General features: G+C 39.7%; 1 protein-coding gene across 5 annotated transcripts in view; it reads right to left on the bottom strand.

Moving 5' to 3' along the window:
- Positions 1 to 22,286, bottom strand: part of NDEL1 (nudE neurodevelopment protein 1 like 1) — a 28,706-nt gene extending 6,420 nt beyond the window's left edge. For 3 of the 5 annotated variants that reach the window (XM_063456015.1, XM_063456012.1, XM_063456011.1), the window contains exons 1-9: positions 22,194 to 22,286; positions 10,556 to 10,653; positions 7,514 to 7,667; positions 7,256 to 7,404; positions 3,840 to 3,976; positions 3,168 to 3,341; positions 2,559 to 2,650; positions 2,211 to 2,371; positions 452 to 486 (exon numbers count right to left, since the gene is read on the bottom strand). In XM_063456015.1, the coding sequence (XP_063312085.1) occupies positions 452 to 486; positions 2,211 to 2,371; positions 2,559 to 2,650; positions 3,168 to 3,341; positions 3,840 to 3,976; positions 7,256 to 7,404; positions 7,514 to 7,667; positions 10,556 to 10,641 (988 nt within the window). In that variant the 5' untranslated portion in view covers positions 10,642 to 10,653; positions 22,194 to 22,286. Of the gene's footprint in view, positions 1 to 451; positions 487 to 2,210; positions 2,372 to 2,558; positions 2,651 to 3,167; positions 3,342 to 3,839; positions 3,977 to 7,255; positions 7,405 to 7,513; positions 7,668 to 10,555; positions 10,654 to 19,325; positions 19,411 to 22,193 lie in introns of those variants that run through there. The other 2 variants (XM_063456013.1, XM_063456014.1) reach the window with 2 other exon arrangements.
- Positions 22,287 to 22,792: the final 506 nt, after the last annotated feature.

The raw sequence follows: 22,792 nt of genomic DNA, 5'->3' as shown, positions 1-22,792 counted from the left end.
ATAATTATGCACAGTAATAGTCACCTGCACACACAGATATCCCCCTAAAATAGCTATAACTAAAAACAAACTAAAAACTACTTCCAAAAATATTCAGCTTTGATATTAATGAGTTTTTTGGGTTCATTGAGAACATGGTTGTTGTTCAATAATAAAATTAATCCTCAAAAATACAACTTGCCTAATAATTCTGCACTCCCTGTAAACATGTAGTAGAAATCAATTTGAATAAAACTACCCTGATAAATAATGACTTGAGGCTTTGTAAACCATCTAGCCCCACATGGCATCATATAAATGAAAACACCATAAACCTTTCAAGGCCGTTAAACCACTGATCAGAGAGCTCCCCATGCAGTTAGTCTAGCGGAAGAGAAGGAGGGGTTATGACAGTTCGCACCCACAGGGTAAACCCTCAGAGCATGCAGCCTTATCACTAAAGTTCAATTACCCATAAACAACGTGGGGAAAATGACCTTTTCCTGCCTAGTTGGGGGAAAGAAAACAGAAATTATATCATTCACTGCCGAAGCTGGAAGGCAATACAATTACAATCAATTAAACTTTAAGTCCACCTCATTTACAGCATTTATAGGACTTCAGGGAGAGAACTGACTCTTCCTTGATAGTTTAAAATTACCCAGAAGCATCCGTATAAACCCTATTTAATCATGATGGGGTACTCTGAAATAAGATCTGGCCAAATCATAATTTAAACATACATTACTATTATGTCTACACACAATTTAATAAAAAAAAATGTGTTACACATCATTTTTTTTTTTGATAACTTACTTTGCCAAAACAGTAAGCAAATGGTTCTAAATTTTAAAAGCAAATAAAATCAAAGCCCTGGGTATTACCTTGACAGTACCAAAGCCATCAGCGGCAGTTATACTTAATACAGAATTTAGTTTGGGGTATAAAAATTGCTAAAAGCAACTATTTTGGAGATATTTCCAGGTCACAGATCCCTTGTTGGTTCAGCTAAAATAGTGATAGAATTTATGTCCACATTGATACATGTTTTGACCCAGACAATCTGAGGTCTTGCCAACAGGCTTTGTATGGCCCTCAATGCATAGACGTGGAGGGAGAGAGGTGTAGAATATTTTACCTTTAAGAGGAACAAATGGTTATTATATATTAATGTAAATTTTAGGGCTCAATGTAGTGTTCACTGTAACTGACACAGTGAAGGATGTTCCTGTTAAATTAAGAAGCTGACCTAATTAAAACTTATCAAATTTTCAAGAATAAAAAAAAAAAAAGTATTCTTAATTAAACCGGGTTTTGGGGAAAGACAACAAAGAAATTGCAAAGTTACTGGTGAGATAGCTCAATTGGTAAATTCCCTGACTACAATGGCTGTCCAAATGCAAGGTCACAGGTTCAAATCCCAGCCGGTTCAACTCAGCCCAATTCGGTAATAACATCTATTATTATTCAGCTGCTGATTTGGTTAATTCCGAGAGTTGAGTCCCATTGGGAGAAAGGCGCTATATAAATACTAATTATTATTATTATAATAATTGTAGATCAAAATAGCCAACCTGGAAACAATAGTGGAATTCAGCTTCTTTTTTGCATTTTCTGGTTTAGCAATTAACAGTTGTCATTATATATTTATTATCCATTAAATATCATTTTACAAGACGCATTAAGCCTTGCAAGTGTTTTTCATAGCAGATGATGAGAGCGAATGGATCCAGGCTAAATGTTAAATAATTGCTCCAAGCTCCATGACCACTCCTGTGATTTGAAGTGGTCATAGTGCTTGGAGTCTGTATGTTTAATCACTCTGGAGGCCAGATGTGTAACTCCACCTCCGGAAGCATCACTGTCGTGTCATCAGCCCGCCCGGAACTAGTACTGGGCCGACTAATGTAAATTCTGTGCAACTTTGAGGAACAGTAAATAATTCGATTTTGGAACGGTTTGTGTAGGATTGCTAGTAATGATATACACTTGGTAATATATATGTTCTAATGTGTTAGATTGTTTTTGCGGTTACATCAACATCACATGTAGGGCTAAACACGTCAGCACTGCAACTGTTTAAAAATGCATTTAAACTTCAAGCTATTTGAGCACCATGGCAAATGTAGTTCACAAACAAATTAACTGTGCCAAGGCTTACTTGCACGGTTCAAAAGTTCTATAAAGGTTACCCTTTTCTCTCTTCTGGCAACAACTGCGTTTGATCTTACCCTTTGTCGAAAAATGATGTGTGCCCAGGATGGGGGTATTTTGCACCACTGTTGTTTAGTAAACTACTGCTGCTGCTGTTTAAGTTTCCTGGGACGTAGGATTTCCGAGAGGCCTGGTCCTTTGCAAAGTTCCTGCATGCCGCTAGCTTGGATTCCAAGGCCTGAAAAGAAAGTACAAGGATAAAGATCTGGCAGGTACACGCAGCAGGCCAGGAAAGAGTTATACCAGATACACTTTCACCCATAGAAATAAGCTGGATTATACGTGTTCATATACATAAAGGTTGCTAGGATAACTTTGACAGCCCCTGCACGTATTCAATATTAACCTAGAAGAAATATACATACTCCAACTTTTCTCAACAGGTCTCCCACAATGTTAAGTGCAGATATCCTGGCGGAAGGAGCGAGCGGTGTGGTTCCAAAACCATTTGGTATACCTGGAAGGGGAAAATATAATATATATATTTTAGATCCTGAAGAGCTCCAAAAACACACACACACACACAAATAAATTATCTATGGAGTTCACTCCCTTCTACAATAAAATGGGGAGTCTGCAGTGCATTAAGGTAGGTAATGGGCAGAGAATTGTGGGAGTGGTAGTCCAATATCTGGTGGGTCAGAATGCGAGAGAAGCTGAACATTGTTAGCAATAATTACCTCCAGTTATGTTCACCCTTTAGGACCAGAGTTAAATAATCCATGTTACAGTTAAGACTTTAGTTAGAAATTAGAGATTCTGAAACACACTGAAGGACTGAAGAGGTGCCTAAACTAATTAGATGTCTTAGAACTAGAATGGTTCTAGCCTTTAAAATTCCAAAGCATCATGAACGTTTTAGTTTGAACATTTCTAGGGCAGCTTATGCCAAGTTCCTAAAATGCTCCAGATGCAGAATGTTAATAGGGAAGACATGTCTATAGTAGGACAGCTCTTGGCAGGTGGAGACCTACCTTTCGGGGAGGTAAAACTGTTGTCTGATATTTTGCCCACTGGTGTGGCAGGTAGGGAGAGAGAGGCCTGTACCGCAGAGTCAATTTTCTCACAGTCTAGTGTAGGGGAGCTCGGTGCAGACTTTCTTGTCCCATCTGTCTGCCGCTCTCGTACTGCTAATTCCTGTCTTAAATCTGCCAATACAAACAATAATATTAAATATATGAATTGCCCAAATTCAATACATTGTGGGGCAGTAGATCATCTGGCATGTCAGGGATAGCAGAGCATTATGGGAAATAAAAAAATATATCTGGCTTGCCAAAATTAGCAATCAGTGTGATAGGGTTAATACATATATCCACAGGAAGAGAATATTAAAAGATTCTCTTTTGTTTGTGTGTTTACAGTTAGCTAGAAAATAATAAAGTTAACCGCCAGCTTCCTTATTTTTACTTTACATAAAAAACAGTTCCTGTTTTGCCTGCATGAAAAAGTACATTTAAAGTAAAAACGTTAGAATGGGTGATGGGAAATTTAGCATTCCAAAAGATATTCTCATGTTTCAGCTTTGAGGGAGGCGGAATACTGACATTTCACTGAATAAAGTATTTTGGTGAAAATGTGGCCTACGCGTACTGTAAAGTGACATCACCCAGTGCGTGCACGGAATGGCGCTTTGTCAACGTTACCTCGCGCTTCGTCTTTTAGCCTCTGCACGGAGACCAACAGAGACTCCTTCTCGTCCAGTTCGCTCTCTAAGAATGCGTTCCTTTCAATCGCCTGATTCAACCTTTGTTCAAAGTCTTCCAGAGAAACGATTGTTGCTCTAGACACAAGACAGAAAACAATACCTCTATTTCAGTCAACAGATTAAAGTTTAAAATAGTATGACATCCGGCAGGAGAGACTGGGTGGGAGCGTCATTTGTTCGCTTATAAACTGCAATGTCCTTGTACTGCACGAAAGGGTATCGGGTTTTATTGCCTGGAAAAATGCACGAATGGTGTCCTACTATTAAATGAAACTCACATAATACAGAAACATGACACCCCTGAACGAGACTAAAGATTTTAATGTTACCCAAAGAAAAGGGCTCAGATAGACTTTTATTATAGTAAATAGCACGATTCTAGGTTTATAATACAACGCGTTATACGGTTATCAACTGTTTTCTATGAGGACATTCATACTAAAAAATGCAGCATTCTCTCTGTAAAACACACAGATTTGCTGCCAGTGGATCCATGTCACATACATCATGGCAGTAACTGCTCTGCTTGCCCAGTAGCTACTAAACTAAACCTGTGTATGTGTGTGAATAACAGGCTTCTGAAAAAAAGTGCTTATTATGGTTCTTTCAAAACTGACTCATAGCATTAGCTTGACACTGAAATCGTTTGCAGTGAACTTGAGTGTTTTAACAACTGATTTCAGAGTTACGCCTTCTATACAGTAACTACAAGGCAGTAAACAGACAGCCCTGACTTGGTTAGTAATCTGCCAATAAAGGTAAGTATATACACATTATAAGAGCAACTAGCCTTTTTGTTTTCAACTTTTGTTTTGAACTATATTAGGTACATTTAACTTCATGGGGATCAACAAGGGCATAATTCAAATATCACAAACTAGTCTTAAAAATGAAATGTTCCGCTCATTTAAAAGCTACCAGGATTGAATACAGATGCTAATGCTTAATAAGGAGGACATTTCATACTGACAGGACATTTAGAGACCAGACTTTGATAAATGCATTCCTATAGGCACCCAGACCACTTCAGCTCAATGAAGTGGTCTGGGTGCCAGGTCCCCCTAGTTTTAACCCTGCAGCTGTAAACATAGCAGTTTCACTGAGGGTTAATCCAGCCTCTAGTGGTTGCCTCACTGACAGCCGCTAGAAGCGCTTCCGCGATTCTGGACGGCCATAGGAAAGCATTGAGTAATGCTTTCCTATGGGCGGTATAAATGCGCTTGCGGCTCTTGCCGCGCATGCGCATTCGGATCCGACGTCGGCAGGGGGAGGAGAGGTCACATGCACCGAGGGAGTCTGGCGCTGGAGAAAGGTAAGTGGCTGAAGGGGTTTTAACCCCTTCAGCCCAGCGGGAGGGGGGTCCTGAGGGTGGGGGGGACCTAATGACCCTATAGAGTTTGTTTTCCTGGCACTATAGTGGTCCTTTAAGGGGTTAAAAGCAGAATGCATCCAGAATGTATAAAATTATATGTACAATATTATATATACAAGATACGAATCATTTCATCCTGAGCAAGGCACATTCCTGTAAACTGACCTAATCCCTATTAACTCTAGTAAGCGATTGTTTCATATGGAATCAATGGTGGAGACTCAAATGAAAAACCTTGTTGAGAAATCACTTGTTACCGACAGGAGACAGGCTGATGTGGCCAGTGACCTCCCATCGTCTGATCTGCCGTCAGGTAACAGAAAAGGGAAAACACAGTGTTGATCGCACAGCAGCATTACTCAGAGTCTAAAGTTTGCTTCTTATTAACGCATTAATGAAACTCCAATGTGAGTGAGTTTATGTTAACTGAACAACGTGCTTAAACATGCTTATTTCATGAGCACATTGGAATCTGAACACTCACTGTGTAGAACAAGAAAGAATCAAAAGACAGATCTGATGTCAGTTGCGATTTAATTTTCCTAACCGGCAACCTATGAATGGTTCTGAGAGATTTGAAGTTTAAACAGGACCAATCTGACTGCTATTTAATTCAGAGCAATGGAGGGTATAGGGTTTAAACAGAAGCACGGACCCAAAGCCATCAGTTAGCACAAAAACCAAGGCAAAAGGTATCCAAAAGTGTATTTAGGGATGTCTTATCCACTATGTTTTCCAGGACACACAACTTGCCCTGCAATATAGAGGATGCACACGTTTCAGGTAGAACCAAGTCATTAAGCAGCAAAGCATTTTGCAGCATATTCATTCTGCATACTTGAGGGCAGCACTTTTCAAAAAGTGATACTTGTCTACAAGAAGAAAAAATAAAAAAAACAATCGATCTGGGAACCCTATGCAAAGCTTAACCCCTAAAGGCCCCTAACAAAAGTGGGATGGAACTCCTTGGGGAACATAAAAAAACGTCAATACAAAAGTCAAAGGATTCAAAGTTTAAAAGTATTTCTGTCTCAATCGACCAACTCAAGTGATGTTTATACATTGCCTTAGGCCCTGCAAGTTTGACCCCAACAGAGATTATGAAAGATTGACATTAAACGGTAGAACTTTCACTTTCAGAAAATAGCTCAAAGTCACATTTAAATTATTTTCTGCCCTCAAGCGCAATAAACTGGGTCAGTTATATCCCAAAGGAGTTGGGTGGAGTAGGTTCAAGTGTAAGAACATGTATCTCCATTTGACAGATATTCTTCAACATACATGTGTTCATTAACCACTAAAGGAGCAATGAGATGTAATAAAAACAATATGCCTAATCACGGGTCCTTAAGTAGCTGGTAAACACAAATGGCTAGTTTAATATACTGCTTTTCAGTGTATATAAAAATTTGCGTTTGTATCTCAAAAAAACAGAACAATAAGTTCTAGTAAGGAGATTTTGCATGCATTTCACAGCCCATTTAGTAATGGAATTACCACCAGACCAGCAAAAATGTACTACTTTTGTCTCTACTAGATGGTGAAGATAAAACTACAATAGCTACCAAGATAGTGGTACCCATGAGCTACCTCTAGCAAGTGTTAAACTTACTGTTTATAATTTTATCTTTTGAAAAACCATGACATACAATATCTTTTCCACATTAAAATGTACATGCACAGGAAACTCAGACCGTATAGTTAATGTAACAACTGGTAAGAAGCTATACGACTACTGGTTATCATACCTCATGCCAAGTTCCTCTGTTACATGCTATATACGTTATTGCCGCTCATGTACACTGTTTTTGAATGTCTTGCAAAAATAAAGAATTATAAAAAAAAAAAAAAAAAAAGTAATGGAATTCTAACATTAACCCTTAAGTTCTCTCCAGAGAATCCGGGAGATCGTTGCAGTAATGATGTAGTAACTACCAATGAACAAAGGAAATTTTAATCCAATATCCAAATTCTGGACTCACCGTTTTGCTCTTTCCAAGTCATCGTTGGCCTGTTCTAGCTCTCGAACGTACTTATGGAGTTGATCCTTAATGCTTCGAGCCCGACCCAGCTCATCCTCCAGGAGAGAAACCTGTTTATAGCTCTGCGAATACTGATGCTCGAGCTTTTCCTAAAGGGGAATGAATCATACCACATGTTAATTATGGAATGCAATCATTTCAAAGTACTAGAAGCTTGAGTCAGGTTAAGTTTAAATGCGACAGGAGGTTAGTATATACCTTTAAGGTTTCCGCTTCGTATTTAAGTCTTTGGTTATCAGCTAACAAGTCTCTATTCCTCTGCTCGGCCTGCACCAGCTGTGTCTCCAGCTCAGCTTCCAGCTCTCTGCTGCCTTCCTGGAATTCCACAAGTTCATCACGGGCCTCCTGATAACTTAATGAGTTAAAACACAGATGATTTAAGACAGGTCATTCATAAAACTCATTCCAACACAATGGAAAGATTACACATAGTCCAATGTAAATCTGAATTTTTCACAGTCAGAAAATCAAGTCTACCAGGCTAGATACCTTGCTGACCATTGCTTTGTGATTGGTGAACAACTACTCTGTCCCGGTGGCACACTGAGCCACCATCCATCACAAGCATCAGCTTCAGTCAGCCCCACATGAGTGGCAGGTAACATAAAGCATCATGTAGCGGTAAAAATACATTTTTGTTTCATGCAGCTCATTTGACAGATTGATTTAAACTTTTGTTTCCATTAAAAAGAGAGATGTATAAAAATCAATATGTGAAGTTGCATTAATCCTCAATAGAAGTATATTTCTACCCACCTATGTTTATGTAAATTACCAAAAAGGCAAAGACATATAAAGCCCCCAAAAAGATCAAACGTATTCTATAAGTCAAAGTAGGAACTATTTGTCTGCTGTAATTAAGGCATTATTGGCAAAATGTGGAGCTAAAAGCCGCTTCTGTCGCCACATCTTGCCATCGCTTAAGCAACTGCTGATGAGAGCCAGCATCTCCTCATTTGATGCAGGAGTGGTTCAGGTAAATATCTTCCCATTTTTTCTCCTGCACACCACAATGATCCTACAAAGTGACTGTTTTACTATTACTTCAAAAAGGTTTTTGTTTGTATTGTATATATTTCCATTTTTAATCCTGTAAGAGAATCACTGGATTGCTTGCACTGTTTTTTCCCCTACTCATAATACGCCATCTAAACAAATAAGTTTTTTTTTTTTTTTAAATTAGGATTTCTCAAGACTGGCCCTTCAGTTATAGCCAACCTGAAGCTCCAAGAACTCTCAAGTAAACACTGGCTTGCTGACAATTCTGGGATTTAAAAGTACAAAAAGCGCTGTCAGATCAAGGTTGGACACCCTATATTTAGAACGCAACACTATAATCTGTGCATTTTTTTTTTGTATTTTTTTTTTGTAATTCTTTATTTTTGAAGTGCATGAAGGTATAACAAGAGGGCTTGTCATGCCCCAACAGCAGTGACAAGTATATAATCAGACATTCAGTAACAGTTGGTCAGCATGAGGAAAGGTCAGCACCAATTTTTTTTTTTGTAACATAAACAGATTTAGCGGTCCTGTCTAAGCGATCTATGTATAACATGTTTATAAGCAGGAGTTTTACTAAACAGGCTTGAAAATTACTGGATTAAGAGGTTAATAGGATAATAACAATTCAAACATTTTGGCGTCCGAAAAAGAAATATGCAATCTGTGTGGTGTTGGCTTATATAGGTCGTTATATATAAGTATGTACTATACGTGTGGTATAGGCTGAGTTAACCTCTTTAGAAGAGAAGTTACGTTCACAATTGCAGGCGAGAGCAAAGCAATCCAATGCTTGGTAAATGGAAGCATCACAAATACATGGTGTGGCACAGGAACATGTTATGTCACAATAATAATATTTGAGGAAAACATTGTACCATCCATATTTGGTGTAGTGGTTGTTTTACGGGCTAAGTATGTGTGTCAGTGTGTGGATGTAATGGTGTATGTTTGTATTCATTAAACGGTTGGCAGAGTTAGTATTGAAAGTATGTGTGTGGTGCCTATTTGTAGCGAGCTATGTAAGGTGAGTGAGCTCCCCGAGTAGGGGTCTACTATGGACTAAACATTAAACATTGCTCACGGTTGGTATTATAAAACATGGTGTGTGGCTTGCATTATAGTCCGTGGTTCTTCGGGCCTCCAACTTGTGGGGTGTGACAGTCTCTGCGGTCCAAACAGGGCAGTTTGCCGCAGGCCTTAGTGAGTCCGTGTCCGGGTTGCTTCACCCAATGCCCGTTCTGGTGGTTCTGCCTCTATGGTTGAGTGGGTACCCCATCCCGGATCTCTCCCTGGCGGGCCTTGAGGGCTCTCTTCGCCGGTGTCTTCTGTCCGCTTTCAGTTTCTGTGCAGCTCGATCCGCTTCACAGCTGGCTTGGTGCTTATTTGCATGCCAGGTTGTGCTTCGCTGGTTGTTGGTCTCTGGGACCTGTGAGTGTGAGGTGGGTCGGGTCCCGCTTAACCGTTTGAAGTCTTGAGTGTCGTTGTGTGGGCACCCCGGCGCTGTTTCCCGCCTTTGTGAGCTGTGACTCCGTTTTAATCTGGAGGGTGCTCTGAAGGTGTTAGGAGGATTCCAGTGCGTTTCGCGCCGGGTAGTCGGGCGGACCCATGCCACCACCTCCCTCATTGCCTGCTTGTAGGGTTGTCTCCGTCGCTTGAGCTTCGCCCATAGGTACATACTCATCTTGTTGATAAAGTCCAGCGTGAGCTCGGGCGGTTTTATAAGTGTATGCTTGGTAATCGACTTCGTCCGTGCCGCCATTTTAGTTGGGCCTTGTAGGTCCCGTGTGCTTGGGGATTTCGCCGCTTGGTCAGGAAAGTAGGCGGGGGTAGTCGTCCCCAGCGAGGACCGGGATGACCCCCGCCGGTCCAGGGGGGGGGCAGCAGGGCTGAAGCGGGCTTCTGCTTATGCCTGTGAGTGTGGAGGCCGTTTCTCTCTGGCCTCTGGTCCCGCTCGGGAGTAGGCCGCGAGTGCAGCTTGTGTGTGTCTGCGGCGCTCCGTCGCCGGGCTGGTACCGTCGTGTTCGCAGTGTTGTTCTGCGTCCATTCCCTGGTACCGCTTGCCACTTGCATCGTTAGTTTCCTCGATATTGTCACGCTTTTGCCCCTCGTAGCAGGAGCTCTCAAAATGTGCGTCCGGCCATCTTGGCTGTCAGGCCCCGCCCCCCTTTTTTTTTAGGAATAATTATGAAAAAATGAATGGGACTGGGAAAGTGGGACAGGTGTACACAAGATACGAACCTCTGTTTAAACGTCTTGCACAGTTCTCTCCAATAAACAATTTCTTCTTTCGGGCTTAAAAACTCAGGAATGTCTTCAGAGTCCATGTTTCAATAAATCTTTAAAGGATAAGAACGAACATTATTAGAGAATGAGGAGAGGCATCAAACTAAAAGCATTGATATACAATTTCTTTCCAACGTATTTGAAAGGATAGAACATTCTTAAACCCTTCAGAGTTTTCTAACCTATACATAATAATATTGCAGATAAAGACAAGGGATTTTACATAACTTTGTCAGTTTTTTTTTCTTCTGGGAAAGGGATAGTCAAATCGGTTTCGCCATCCGGGTCACATTTTTTGGGCACTAACTGGATGACTTTGGACATTCATATAATAAGCTTTAATATGCACCAGAGAAAGCTGTCCGGTGCCTAGAGCATCTATTTAAAACTTTCACACGCTACAATATGACAAGACTTTCCACGATCAGAACTTATCACAGATAATAGCTTGCCTCAACCTGTTATAAATGCACATTATCATTTCAAATTCAGCAACTGATAACGGATAAAAATGTCTGAGCTCACAAGTGTTGTGTAATATATTAGATAAGATAAAAGTCCCATCTTTATATCAGCGAATACATTTTGCTCACAGATGTACAACGTGTCCAACTCCTCTCCCAGTGGCTGAACACTAACCTGCACATACAGACTGTCACAATGATACATACACAGCTATATGTGACTAGTTCTAGTATCGATAAGAACTGATCTCTACTTAAACCGGTAGGCAATGATGACACTGTTATCTATTATCAGAGATAGCTGTTTTACCAAGTCACCAAGTTAACCTTCCTTCCTATGCAACCCAATAGAAACTGCACATGTGCAGCAATGAAACCTTTTTGCCGTGTTTGAATCTAGAATGAGACCTTTGGCTCTCATTAGAAGACTTTCCAGCAATAGAAACATAGAATGTGACGGCAGATAAGAACCATTCGGCCCATCTAGTCTGCCCAATTTTCTAAATACTTTCATTAGTCCCTGGCCTTATTTTATAGCTAGGATAGCCTTATGCCTATCCCACGCATGCTTAAACTCCTTTACGGTGTTAACCTCTACCACTTCACCTGGAAGGCTATTCCATGCATCCACTACCCTCTCAGTAAAGTAATGCTTCCTGATATTTTTAAACCTTTGCCCCTCTAATTTAGGACTATGTCCTCTTGTTGTGAATATCTGCACTCACAGACAGAAAATAAAGAAGAAAGACGCCAAAAGCCTGTTACTGCAAGAAGCCCAATTCAGGCATTCCCCAGTAATAAGCCCCGGGCTGACCCATTAGCAGCGACGTTACAAACACACACAGCGCGCACATTCCTACCTAGCAAAACGAGCCTTGCGGGATTCTGAGCTAAAAATATTGCAGCGTGTAGACAGTACAGGAAACTGGCAACGATTGTGTGAATTTCCAAAGCAGGCGTTTTTACATACACCGCTGGTAAGCAAATTATGGCAGCTTACACTTTCAGATTCTGTTTAGTATCAGGAACCAATAATCCAGTAAAAAAAAAAAAAAAAAAAAAAAATCACATGGGACAATATTTAGCAAAAATAGAAAAAAAACAAGGTTTGAAACTGGTCAAACGATCATTTTACTTGGCTAATAAACACAATGTAGTTTTGAAAAGAGAACAGAGACAAATCATTGGCGATTTCAAAAAGCATACTATGAGGTCATTACAACATACAGCCTTCCCAGGCTCCAACAATGTCACGTGCAAATCTCTGCCAAAGAAATCAGCATTGCTATTTTAACACCGGCACAAACGGAATTTGAAAGCCAATTCACTGTCCCTCCTTTTCCTTTTCCAGAGTCCCTGTCTCTGTATTACATCACCCACATGGAATGTAGTAAACTTTGTAAACCAAGGCTGATGTAACCGGAGACTACTCAAGCTGCAGCACAGCCAGGCTAATATGGCCAAAACAAGAGTCAAACAAGCACAACATTTTAGTGAAAAACATGACCCATCAGATATGGTTATGCACCAAATCTATTTGTCAGGAATTCACATGGAAATGTAAAAATGCAGGCCAAAATAGCCTAAGTGGAAAAATTCTCCAATCCAGATAATCTTCCCTCAGCTATTTTGGCCTTATATTTACAATTTCCCTGGGAATTACAAGCATTTCAGTTTAGGAAAATGCCCTGAAGGTCCACAAGCTATAACTGATATAAAAGAATCTGACCCAAGAGCTGCAAATTCACGGAATTATTATGGAGCCTAGAGATCTTTCAAAAGGTTTTTAATCCAGATTGGCATTTACAGAACTCTCCCTTGCTCCATATATTTACAACTGTGCCCCCCACTCCTCCATTCGTGTTCAACACAGCCTGAATTGTTGGGAGTTCTGCTTCAATAAAGATCAGGTTTACTGTGAAAGGCAATTTGCATCCATTGTTAAAAGACTGTGGGATTCCCAGGCTGGGAGCACGAGGGGCGGCGAAACCTCTGGCGGAGGCTCATTGTAAAGCGAATGTCGATGCACATCGTGGCACTGCCAGCATGACCTGTATATCATACTACAAGTACAGAGTGTGGGAACTGCTAGGAGCCCGAAAAGCGTTATCAATACGAATCTAATAACAGCTCTTCGACAGAATAAGAGCAAACATGGAGAATTGCAAACAAATATCCATCCCTTCTTTTAAATTGTGAAAATGAGATAACTGATAAAAATAACTTAATTTATTGCATTTTTAGCCATGCAAATGCCAACACTAATAGACTACACTAAAACACAAACACAGGGCTCCAGAGAGTTTTAACAATAAGCATCTTGTTCCAACCCAGCTGATAATCTCAACAGAGCTACTGTTCAATATCCCTTTCACTAGTCATGGCCCGAACTTTTTGTCCGAAGTGATAATGTTACATATTACGTCGTGGTTCGAATAAGGAGGCTATTTATGTAGAAATTGACCATCAATTCCCCCATTATGACACAAATTATACGGATGGTATTCACACAGCTTGGATCAGTTGCCCAACTTCTATTTATTAAACTGTAAAAAAAAAAATACATGAAAATAGATTTCTTCACAGTTACATCCAACTGTGACCTACAAAAGGCTTTGTGTGGACCCCATCCGGCCAAGACTTTCTGATGCTACTGGATTCAGTGCTGTACACAGACCTGAGCAGAATCCTTCTGCTTAATAGCACGTCTTTCAAATATAACAATACCATATTACAGATGAACATTTAATGATCTAGCAACACAGGTCCAGATTGCTGTGAGATCTGCTACTATCTTGCAGCAATAACAAAATTGCAATAGGTTGGTCCCGATGGGGAATTGAATCTCTTCAATACTGTGGAACCTTGGCAAATTCGATGGTTACATGATTGAATGAGTAAAAAGAATAAAAGTGAGCTACTTTAGCCTAAAGCTTGCAATATCCTTGACAAGTTTGTACAAAAAAAAAAATCAGGTTTAGCAAATAACCCCCTAGATATTATAAGGGCCAGTGAAATATAATACATTTCCGAGCTCGGTTTCAAAACCCAAGGCAGGCAGAGCTTGTATGACAGGACTCCATCATGGGATTTTTTTGGGTGGTACATGGGTTCCGTAGTAAAACTAGCGGTCAAGAAGAAAAAAACAAATAAAAAATAAATCACAGAGAATAAATCGTACACTCCTACCGGCACACTCTTAATATTCCTGATCAATGAAAGGTATGTAAACGCAATAAAAATAAAATGTTATAACACTGGACAGGGCGTGATCGTAAAGAAATAGGGTTTCCCAGCCCTTTAAAAACGGACAAGTGATATTAGAAACATTCAGCTAACCCAGCTACCATGGCAAATGCTACAAACTGCAGGGTATAGACGTCAGGTACGAGCTTGCAGTAGTCATGGTGGGAGATAAAGTGTGGACATTTCTAGTAGTGGAAGAACATAGGGCAAACCAGTAACAAACTTCCTAACGAAGACCTTGTAATTAAAACCACTAACAAAACAAGTCTTGCATAACAGTGAACAGCACATGATGATACACTTCTCCATTCTGAAATTGAAACAGAGGCCAGCGGTTTGAGATGTGGACATGTCCTTAAATAACAGAATCCAGAATTGTAATCCCTATGTAAAGCATCAATCTCTCTATATTCTCCATTCCTAACAGTTGTCAGTGAGTGAGAGGACAGAAAGGAAGAAAAAAAAAAAGTGTGTAATTAAAAATCAGGGCACGGTCATGTGATGGTGTGTTTACAAATTAAAGGAACGAAGGAGTAGTGTGTTTCATTGCCAAGGGGCCTCCTGTGTGTTGGAGACCCTCCTGGCTGTGAAAGTGATAATTAACAGTCACTGCTTCTTTGAAGTGCACCCAGAGAAATCTCAAAGCTCAGAAAGGCTGTGACTGCAAGACAGTCAATTGGTCAATATTTGTAGAATTTAAATGAAGCAACATAAACAAAAAGAAAGAGCCAACCTCAAGGTGTAGACAACACATACATACATATTATATATATACATACTATATATATATATATATATATATATATATCCCAGCCAATCCTGTTCCACCTATAACTTTCTATTACAATTTATTAGCATGGTTGTGGCATAGCACACACCCATGGCCAGTAACTTCTAATTTAACCCCTTAAGGACCAAACTTCTGGAATAAAAGGGAATCATGACATGTCACACATGTCATGTGTCCTTAAGGGGTTAAAGAGATTAAGCGTAGTTTTCTCTATTAATTTATTAAAAGAGGAGACTGGGAATCACAAGTAAAATATTAGGGGTCCAGGCACTTCATTGAGAACCACAACAGCAACGTTTCAACCCCAAAAGGGAATCACAAGTGACTGGATGCTGCTACCAGCTTCCATTGCATTTCTCATTCATTGTATCCCCCTCCTAGTGAACGTGGAGCTGCTTGTGGCTATATTGCACAGGTACACACTTCTCATTAACAATGCATCTGGGAAATGGAGAGCTGTACAATTTTCTGCTAGGTGTTTCCCTAAAATGGAAGACAAAGGAGACGAAGCAACGGTATTATTATTTATAAAGCGCCTACGAATTCTGCAGCGCTGTACAGTAGGTGGGCTAACAGACAAGTATTTGCAGCAAGTCGCGTTGGACGCACAAGAACAGAGGATTCAAAACAAGCTTACATATTAGGGGAGTGGGGTAAAGTAAAGAGGTAAGGGTGGGATGTATAAAAGGTTCCTGTAAAAAAAATATTGCATCATGATCAGACAGCATGCAAACATATCGGGAAGCATGTCTATCAGATGCCCTCGGGAAATGTACTCCTTACTGACAGTAATATTAGTCTGTAACCCGATACAAAATAACTAGACAACATAAACATAGTCAGAGGATAACAAACAACATCATTCACACTACCTTCAATTGCATTTTCTTCAATTCTGTTTTTTGTATAATCTGAACTAGATTCATTTACAAAAATTGAGAATGATAGTTTTAGTTCTGGATTATATACATTTAGGGACTAAATAATTAGGGAGAATTATAAAAAAAAAAAAAAGTGTCTAAACTAAAAAAGGGAAAGCGCGAACGCAATCACCATAAAAACCAATGGAATGTTCCTGTTAATTGTTCCAATTTTCTGTTATTATTATCATTATCATGATCGCAATTTATATAGCGCCAACAGATTCCGCAGTGCTTTACAATATTATGAGAGAGAGGGGATTTAGCTATAAATAGGACAATTAAAAGAGAACGATAGGTTGAAGAGGACCCTGCTCAAACGAGCTTACAGTCTATAGGAATGGAGTTTATATCTGTTAGCAACACTATTATATTAATCTGGCCCACTTTATTTATTAGGAAAAAATTAATTCAATAAGGCCTTCTCAAACACACACATACATACATAAAAATAGATATTTGCACAGAACAGGTTATATGCCGGAAACATTTTACAGACAGTGAATTACAACTTGTCAGGCTTTTGGTACACCCATCCCAAGCTGTGGCCAGGTTTGGTTTCCAGATACAAAAGTATAATGCAGCATTTCGGAGAAAAACATAAAGCTGTGCTTCCATGTGGGTGGTGATTTACATTTTGCTGTGGCCTACGACCGATTATCTGCCAGATGTTAATCTATAATCTACAGCACGCTGAATGGCAGAGGAAGCTTTCAGTCTGGCAAGGCATTTTGGGAAATACATGGCACCTCGATTGGTAAAGAAATCCATAGCATCCTGGATGGCAAAGCATCATGGAAGATGTAGTCCACAGCATCATTAATGGCAGAGGCTGCATATGACATGCTAGCCATAGATTGCCTTGGGCCTTTGATGGATCTCTTTCTGGGAATGTGTAAAAAGCACTGCTCTAGCAATGAATAGGCTGAAAATGAAGTGAAAAGAAATAATTAATCTGGTCCAGTCCGATGACTGTTTCTTGCATTCTATCTTAAAAGTACCCTGTGTTCTTCCATACAGGAAGTGTGGACAGTCACATTGCCAGAGGCTTGCTTCTAATGAATGGCAATCTCAAATGTACATGGCTATAGATAGCCGGTGGAAACTAGCCATGCACAGTGAATATCCAGTGACTAAACTGGGGCACTCTAGTATTGTGAGAAAGCTGCAGGGGAAAATGCCAAGCAAGTCATAGGAAGATTTTCAGTGGTACCTTAAAACCGACCTCTGTAACCATGTCCATTTATAATGAAATTGTATTCGTGCCATATCATGTTTAGAGGATCTGGAGATCACCAGACTATAGTACTTACTAATACATATACCAAACTCCATTCCTAGCACTTTGCTCCATACAGTCTTTTCATACAAAACCATGTGTTGGCTGGGTATCATGAGAATGGAGCTTACAAACATATGGGTGCCAAGGCTACCCCCCATTGGCAAGAACAGAGAGGACTGTTTGTTTGAGTACCAAATCTGAATCACATCTCTGCTAATTCCACAATGTCAAATTCCTGAACACAGAGGCCTCTGTAAGGTTTCCAATCATTAGGCTTAGCATGCAGGTCCAGGTGACACACAAAGTAACAGATAACAGCCCTTGCTGGCTCTCAAAGTCAGTGTTGTTTGCAATTAGTATTTTTAGCACTAAATTCCATCACGTGATACTGAGTGTAGAACAGTAAGTATGAAGGTCCTACATGTAGCCATTTATTGAACTGTAACAAAAGTGACAATGTCAAAAGGAATAGCAAATTACTCAGTTCCTTTAATGTGGTGCTCCAAGAACACTCTGTACAATGTGTCTCTAAACACATTTGCTACAATGCTAGACAACCACTTCTATCAGATCACAACTATAGTGACTAAACAACAACAACAACAACAACAACAACAAACCCCTATGCTGGAAATTGATAATCAAAGTAGGGATGAAAACATTTTTCACAAAGTGTGTATAGTATATGTCATTAAAACAACACAACACACAGCCAGGACTTTGGATCACATGGTACAGAACATGCAATTCTCGACTATTCACATAATGCAAAAATAACGCATACACTAAACATCACAAAGGCGCTGCTTGAGAGATTCTGTAATCCTGGCAATAACTACATCCAAATCATAGGACTCAATGGGGGAAAAAGCAGCCATTTCACAAGATGAAACAATAATGATACAAATTAAGTTACGGGGCACACATAATAATCTTATCAGGCTACTTAAGCAATAAGTCAGACTTTCAGAAATCAACAATGTTTAAAACCAAGGGATAATGTTATGGCATGCACAGATAAATATAGTAAATAACAATTTGTTAGCCTACAAAAATAAGGACTCTGGCAGACTGCAATAATGGCATATTTATGGATCCCAAAGTGGCACGGCTTAGGTCACAAGTTAATATTGCTTGAGAAATCTCATGATTAAATTGTTGTCACTTATGGTGCAATAATGTACCACATTCATAGTCTGACTTGCTTTGAATATTCAAGGAGTTTTTGGTGGAGTCCCCAATGCTCTATTCCAGACGGATTACTCATCATTACCATTATGTTTAACTATTCTCCATATTTGACAAATTTCTGTGTAGGCTATCTGCAGCTGAATAAAAAGCAAGGACACAAAATATATGAACATGCAAATTAAAATGAGAACTTCCCGGCCATATCACATTTCTGAACAAATTAACATTTCGTAAGGTTCATTATAATAAATAATAACAACAACAACGTATTTAACCAGGAAACGTACGTTCAGAATGCTCTGGTTTTCAAGTACGTCCTGGGGATGTTACTACTACCCAATGTAATGGTACTCATTATGAAACCTTTCTTTTTTAGGATGCACACAGCAGTACTTTGAAAGTAAAAAAGCAAACACACAACAACTGTAAGCCTCAGACATCCATACCCTTTTACAAGAAAAACATGTTTTGGTGTAACATCATAAAAAAATTTGGTAACATTTACGGAGGAACTCCTATCAACAGCAAGACGGTTGCAGACTATCCACAGTAGACATCTGTCTAGGCTTCATGAATTGCAGAGCAAAAAGGATAGCCATCACAGGTATAAAATGTAGCTCCTAAATGCCGGTTATCAACAACCATGTGAATGCTGGAAATATGCGCCCAGGAAAATTCAGAAGTCAAATTTAAAAATCTCAAGATATCCCAGCTGAATAAGGATGCCTGGATACAGTTTGAATTACAATGCGGGAAAAAAAGTCTAAATATACCTTGATCTGGGGCAAAAACCATGTTATAAAAAGCAGCTCAAGCTAAAGGCTGCACTCACCTAGCATGTTATCCCAGCTACAGCACACCCCTCCCTTGGGGTCTAGGGGAAGGAACGGAGAACCGACGTGTCATCTTACAGCTATGGCCACAGACACAACATAGGCCTTGAGTGATCCCCACTGACACCAATCACAATACGCTTATTTTGTTATGAGCACCCACCCCTCTATCAAGGCCAGCCAATAGCGGGTGAATATGGCTGGCAGTTCTCACCGGCTGACTGTTTCCCAACAATTCATACTGATTGGAGAGGAAACTGATAACCAGGAAAGATCAGATTAACTAAGAAAAAATACTAACTGCTTCAATGCCAGAAGGGATTACAATGCAATATGCCCTGGAGACTACCTCGGAACATAAAAAAACATAGCCCAAATCACTGAAGGAGTAACACACTCAGTAAAGGCACTGACTGTAAAATCGAATATTTTTATAACTGGGCTAAGAAACTCACTAGGGTGTATCCACTAAATGAGGAAGGGCACATTACAGGCAAAACAACTAAATATTGGATTTGAGCTTTTATTCCAATTCAGGAATTTTAACATTGCAATTTCCCTGTTGAGTCTGGTTTAGTGATTAAATGTGTGAAAATGTAAGCCACAGACTGCAATCTTTAAGATCAACCGAATTAACTTGCATAGATTAGTAGGAGACAATATTGAAGTCTAGAACACAAATCTCAATAAGCCAAGCCAGCAATCCCCTTTTTAAAGAATTAAGAATCACGAGGCTTGTAGCTCCACCACAAAGAATCAGCAGTATTTTCAAGTAACCTAAATCCACAAGCAGTGATAAAGCCAAACATGCAGCCCATATAATCTTCAACCAGAGCTGCACTGGGATTATCAAAATACACATTACATTTACAAAGTGTCCATAAATTCCACAGTGAGTGAATGTATTGATTTATTGGTATAACATAAAATTAAGGAACAGAAAAATAGATCAGAAACAAATTTAACATCACTGCAATGCAGAAGTTAGCATCATTCAACCCCCTCCAAAAAATCTGTGGATCTGAACCTGTTGTATACAAATTCCAAAACTATTGTGTAAAAATGTACTCACAATACTAAGACAAACGAATTCTGTAACCTCAACTAGGCACAAATACAGCGCCTGGCCATATAGGACTGTGAAACTACCCAGACACCAACATGTGGCATAGGATAGGCTGCACAGTTATCTGCCCATATTTTTGCTACTAAGCAATCCTGCAATGGAGGAAGGACTGTAAATATGCCTGTTACCAGGGATTTTTAAAGAAACACTGTAGTCACACAGACCACTTAATCTTAATGAGAATAGATACCCCATTAAAGAGCACAGTTATATACCCTACCCTCAAACTCCAGGCTGCCACCACCCACTGTAACCTGCTATAGTAAAAATCCATGTAAATCTGTCACATCATCTCTTGGCACACTCTCCTATTAGAATTCAAATCTCAGGATTAGATCTGATGCTTCAGATTACAATGTGTCAAAACAATATCAGTCCTCAATGACACCCGCAGTCTCTGTGAATTGTTCAGTCTACATGTGACACCCTCAATCTGTAATAGTCTCTGGGTGACACCACCAGTCTCAATGTGAAAGTCAAAGTGACACACCAGACTGAAAGAGACAATCTCTGAGTGACACCTTGAGTCTCCATGTGGCAACCCCAGTATCTATAGGACAGTCTCTGGGAGACACCATCACTCAATCTCTGAGTGACACCCCCAGTCTATGTGACATTTACAGTGACATCCTCAGTCTATGTGTAACTGTCTCAGAATGGCACCCTCCGAATCTAAGTGACAGTCTGTGTGACATTTACAGTAACACCCCCAGTCTGTGTGACAGTCTCTCTCTCTGTGTGACAGTCTCTCTCTCTGTGTGTGACAGTCTCTCTCTCTGTGTGTGACAGTCTCTCTCTATGTGTGTGACAGTCTCTCTCTATGTGTGTGACAGTCTCTCTCTATGTGTGTGACAGTCTCTCTCTATGTGTGTGACAGTCTCTCTCTATGTGTGTGACAGTCTCTCTCTCTGTGTGACAGTCTCTCTCTCTGTGTGACAGTCTCTCTCTCTGTGTGACAGTCTCTCTCTCTGTGTGACAGTCTCTCTCTGTGTGACAGTCTCTCTCTCTGTGTGACAGTCTCTCTCTCTGTGTGACAGTCTCTCTCTCTGTGTGACAGTCTCTCTCTCTGTGTGACAGTCTCTCTCTCTGTGTGACAGTCTCTCTCTCTGTGTGACAGTCTCTCTCTCTGTGTGACAGTCTCTCTCTCTGTGTGACAGTCTCTCTCTCTGTGTGACAGTCTCTCTCTCTGTGTGACAGTCTCTCTCTCTGTGTGACAGTCTCTCTATGTGTGGTGTGACAGTCTCTATGTGTGTGACGGTCTCTCTATGTGTGGTGTGACAGTCTCTATGTGTGTGACGGTCTCTCTATGTGTGGTGTGACAGTCTCTATGTGTGTGACGGTCTCTCTATGTGTGGTGTGACAGTCTCTATGTGTGTGACGGTCTCTCTATGTGTGGTGTGACAGTCTCTATGTGTGTGACGGTCTCTCTATGTGTGGTGTGACAGTCTCTCTCTCTCTGTGTGACAGTCTCTCTATGTGTGGTGTGACAGTCTCTCTATGTGTGGTGTGACAGTCTCTCTATGTGTGTGACAGTCTCTCTCTCTCTGTGTGACAGTCTCTCTCTCTGTGTGACAGTCTCTCTATGTGTGACAGTCTCTCTATGTGTGTGACAGTCTCTCTATGTGTGTGACAGTCTCTCTATGTGTGTGACAGTCTCTCTATGTGTGACAGTCTCTCTATGTGTGTGACAGTCTCTCTATGTGACACCCCCGGTTGCCGTCTCCCCGGTCCCCGGTCTCACCAGCCGCTCTCTCTCCCTCTCCCGGTCTCGTTGTTTCCGGCGGACACGCAGCGCGTTACGTCAACAACGGGCGGGGCGGCGGCTGTGACGCAACTAGGAGGCGCGTGCCCACCCAGGCATCACGTGACACACCCCTTCCTGCCTGGACAGAAATGAGCAGCTCATAATACATAGTAATAATAATAATAACTAAATAATAATAATACATAGTAATAATCATAATAATAATAATTAAACAATAATAATAATATATAGTAAGAATAAGAATAATAATTAAATAATAATATATAGTAATAACAATACATAGTAATAATAATAATTAAATAATAATACATAGTAATAATAATATATAATAATACTATATAATAATAACAATAATATATAATAATAATACATAGTAATAATAATAATATATAATAATACTATATAATAATAACAATAATATATAATAATAATACATAGTAATAATAATAATATATAATAATACTATATAATAATAACAATAATATATAATAATAATACATAGTAATAATAATAATAATATATAATAATAATACTATATAATAATAACAATAATATATAATAATAATAATAATAAT

Source organism: Pelobates fuscus, chromosome 5 (assembly GCF_036172605.1).
Source record: "Pelobates fuscus isolate aPelFus1 chromosome 5, aPelFus1.pri, whole genome shotgun sequence".
Taxonomy (NCBI): Eukaryota; Metazoa; Chordata; class Amphibia; order Anura; family Pelobatidae; genus Pelobates; species Pelobates fuscus.
The sequence above is the reverse complement of the archived record's forward strand: the minus strand, read 5'-3'. Positions and strand labels throughout refer to the sequence as shown.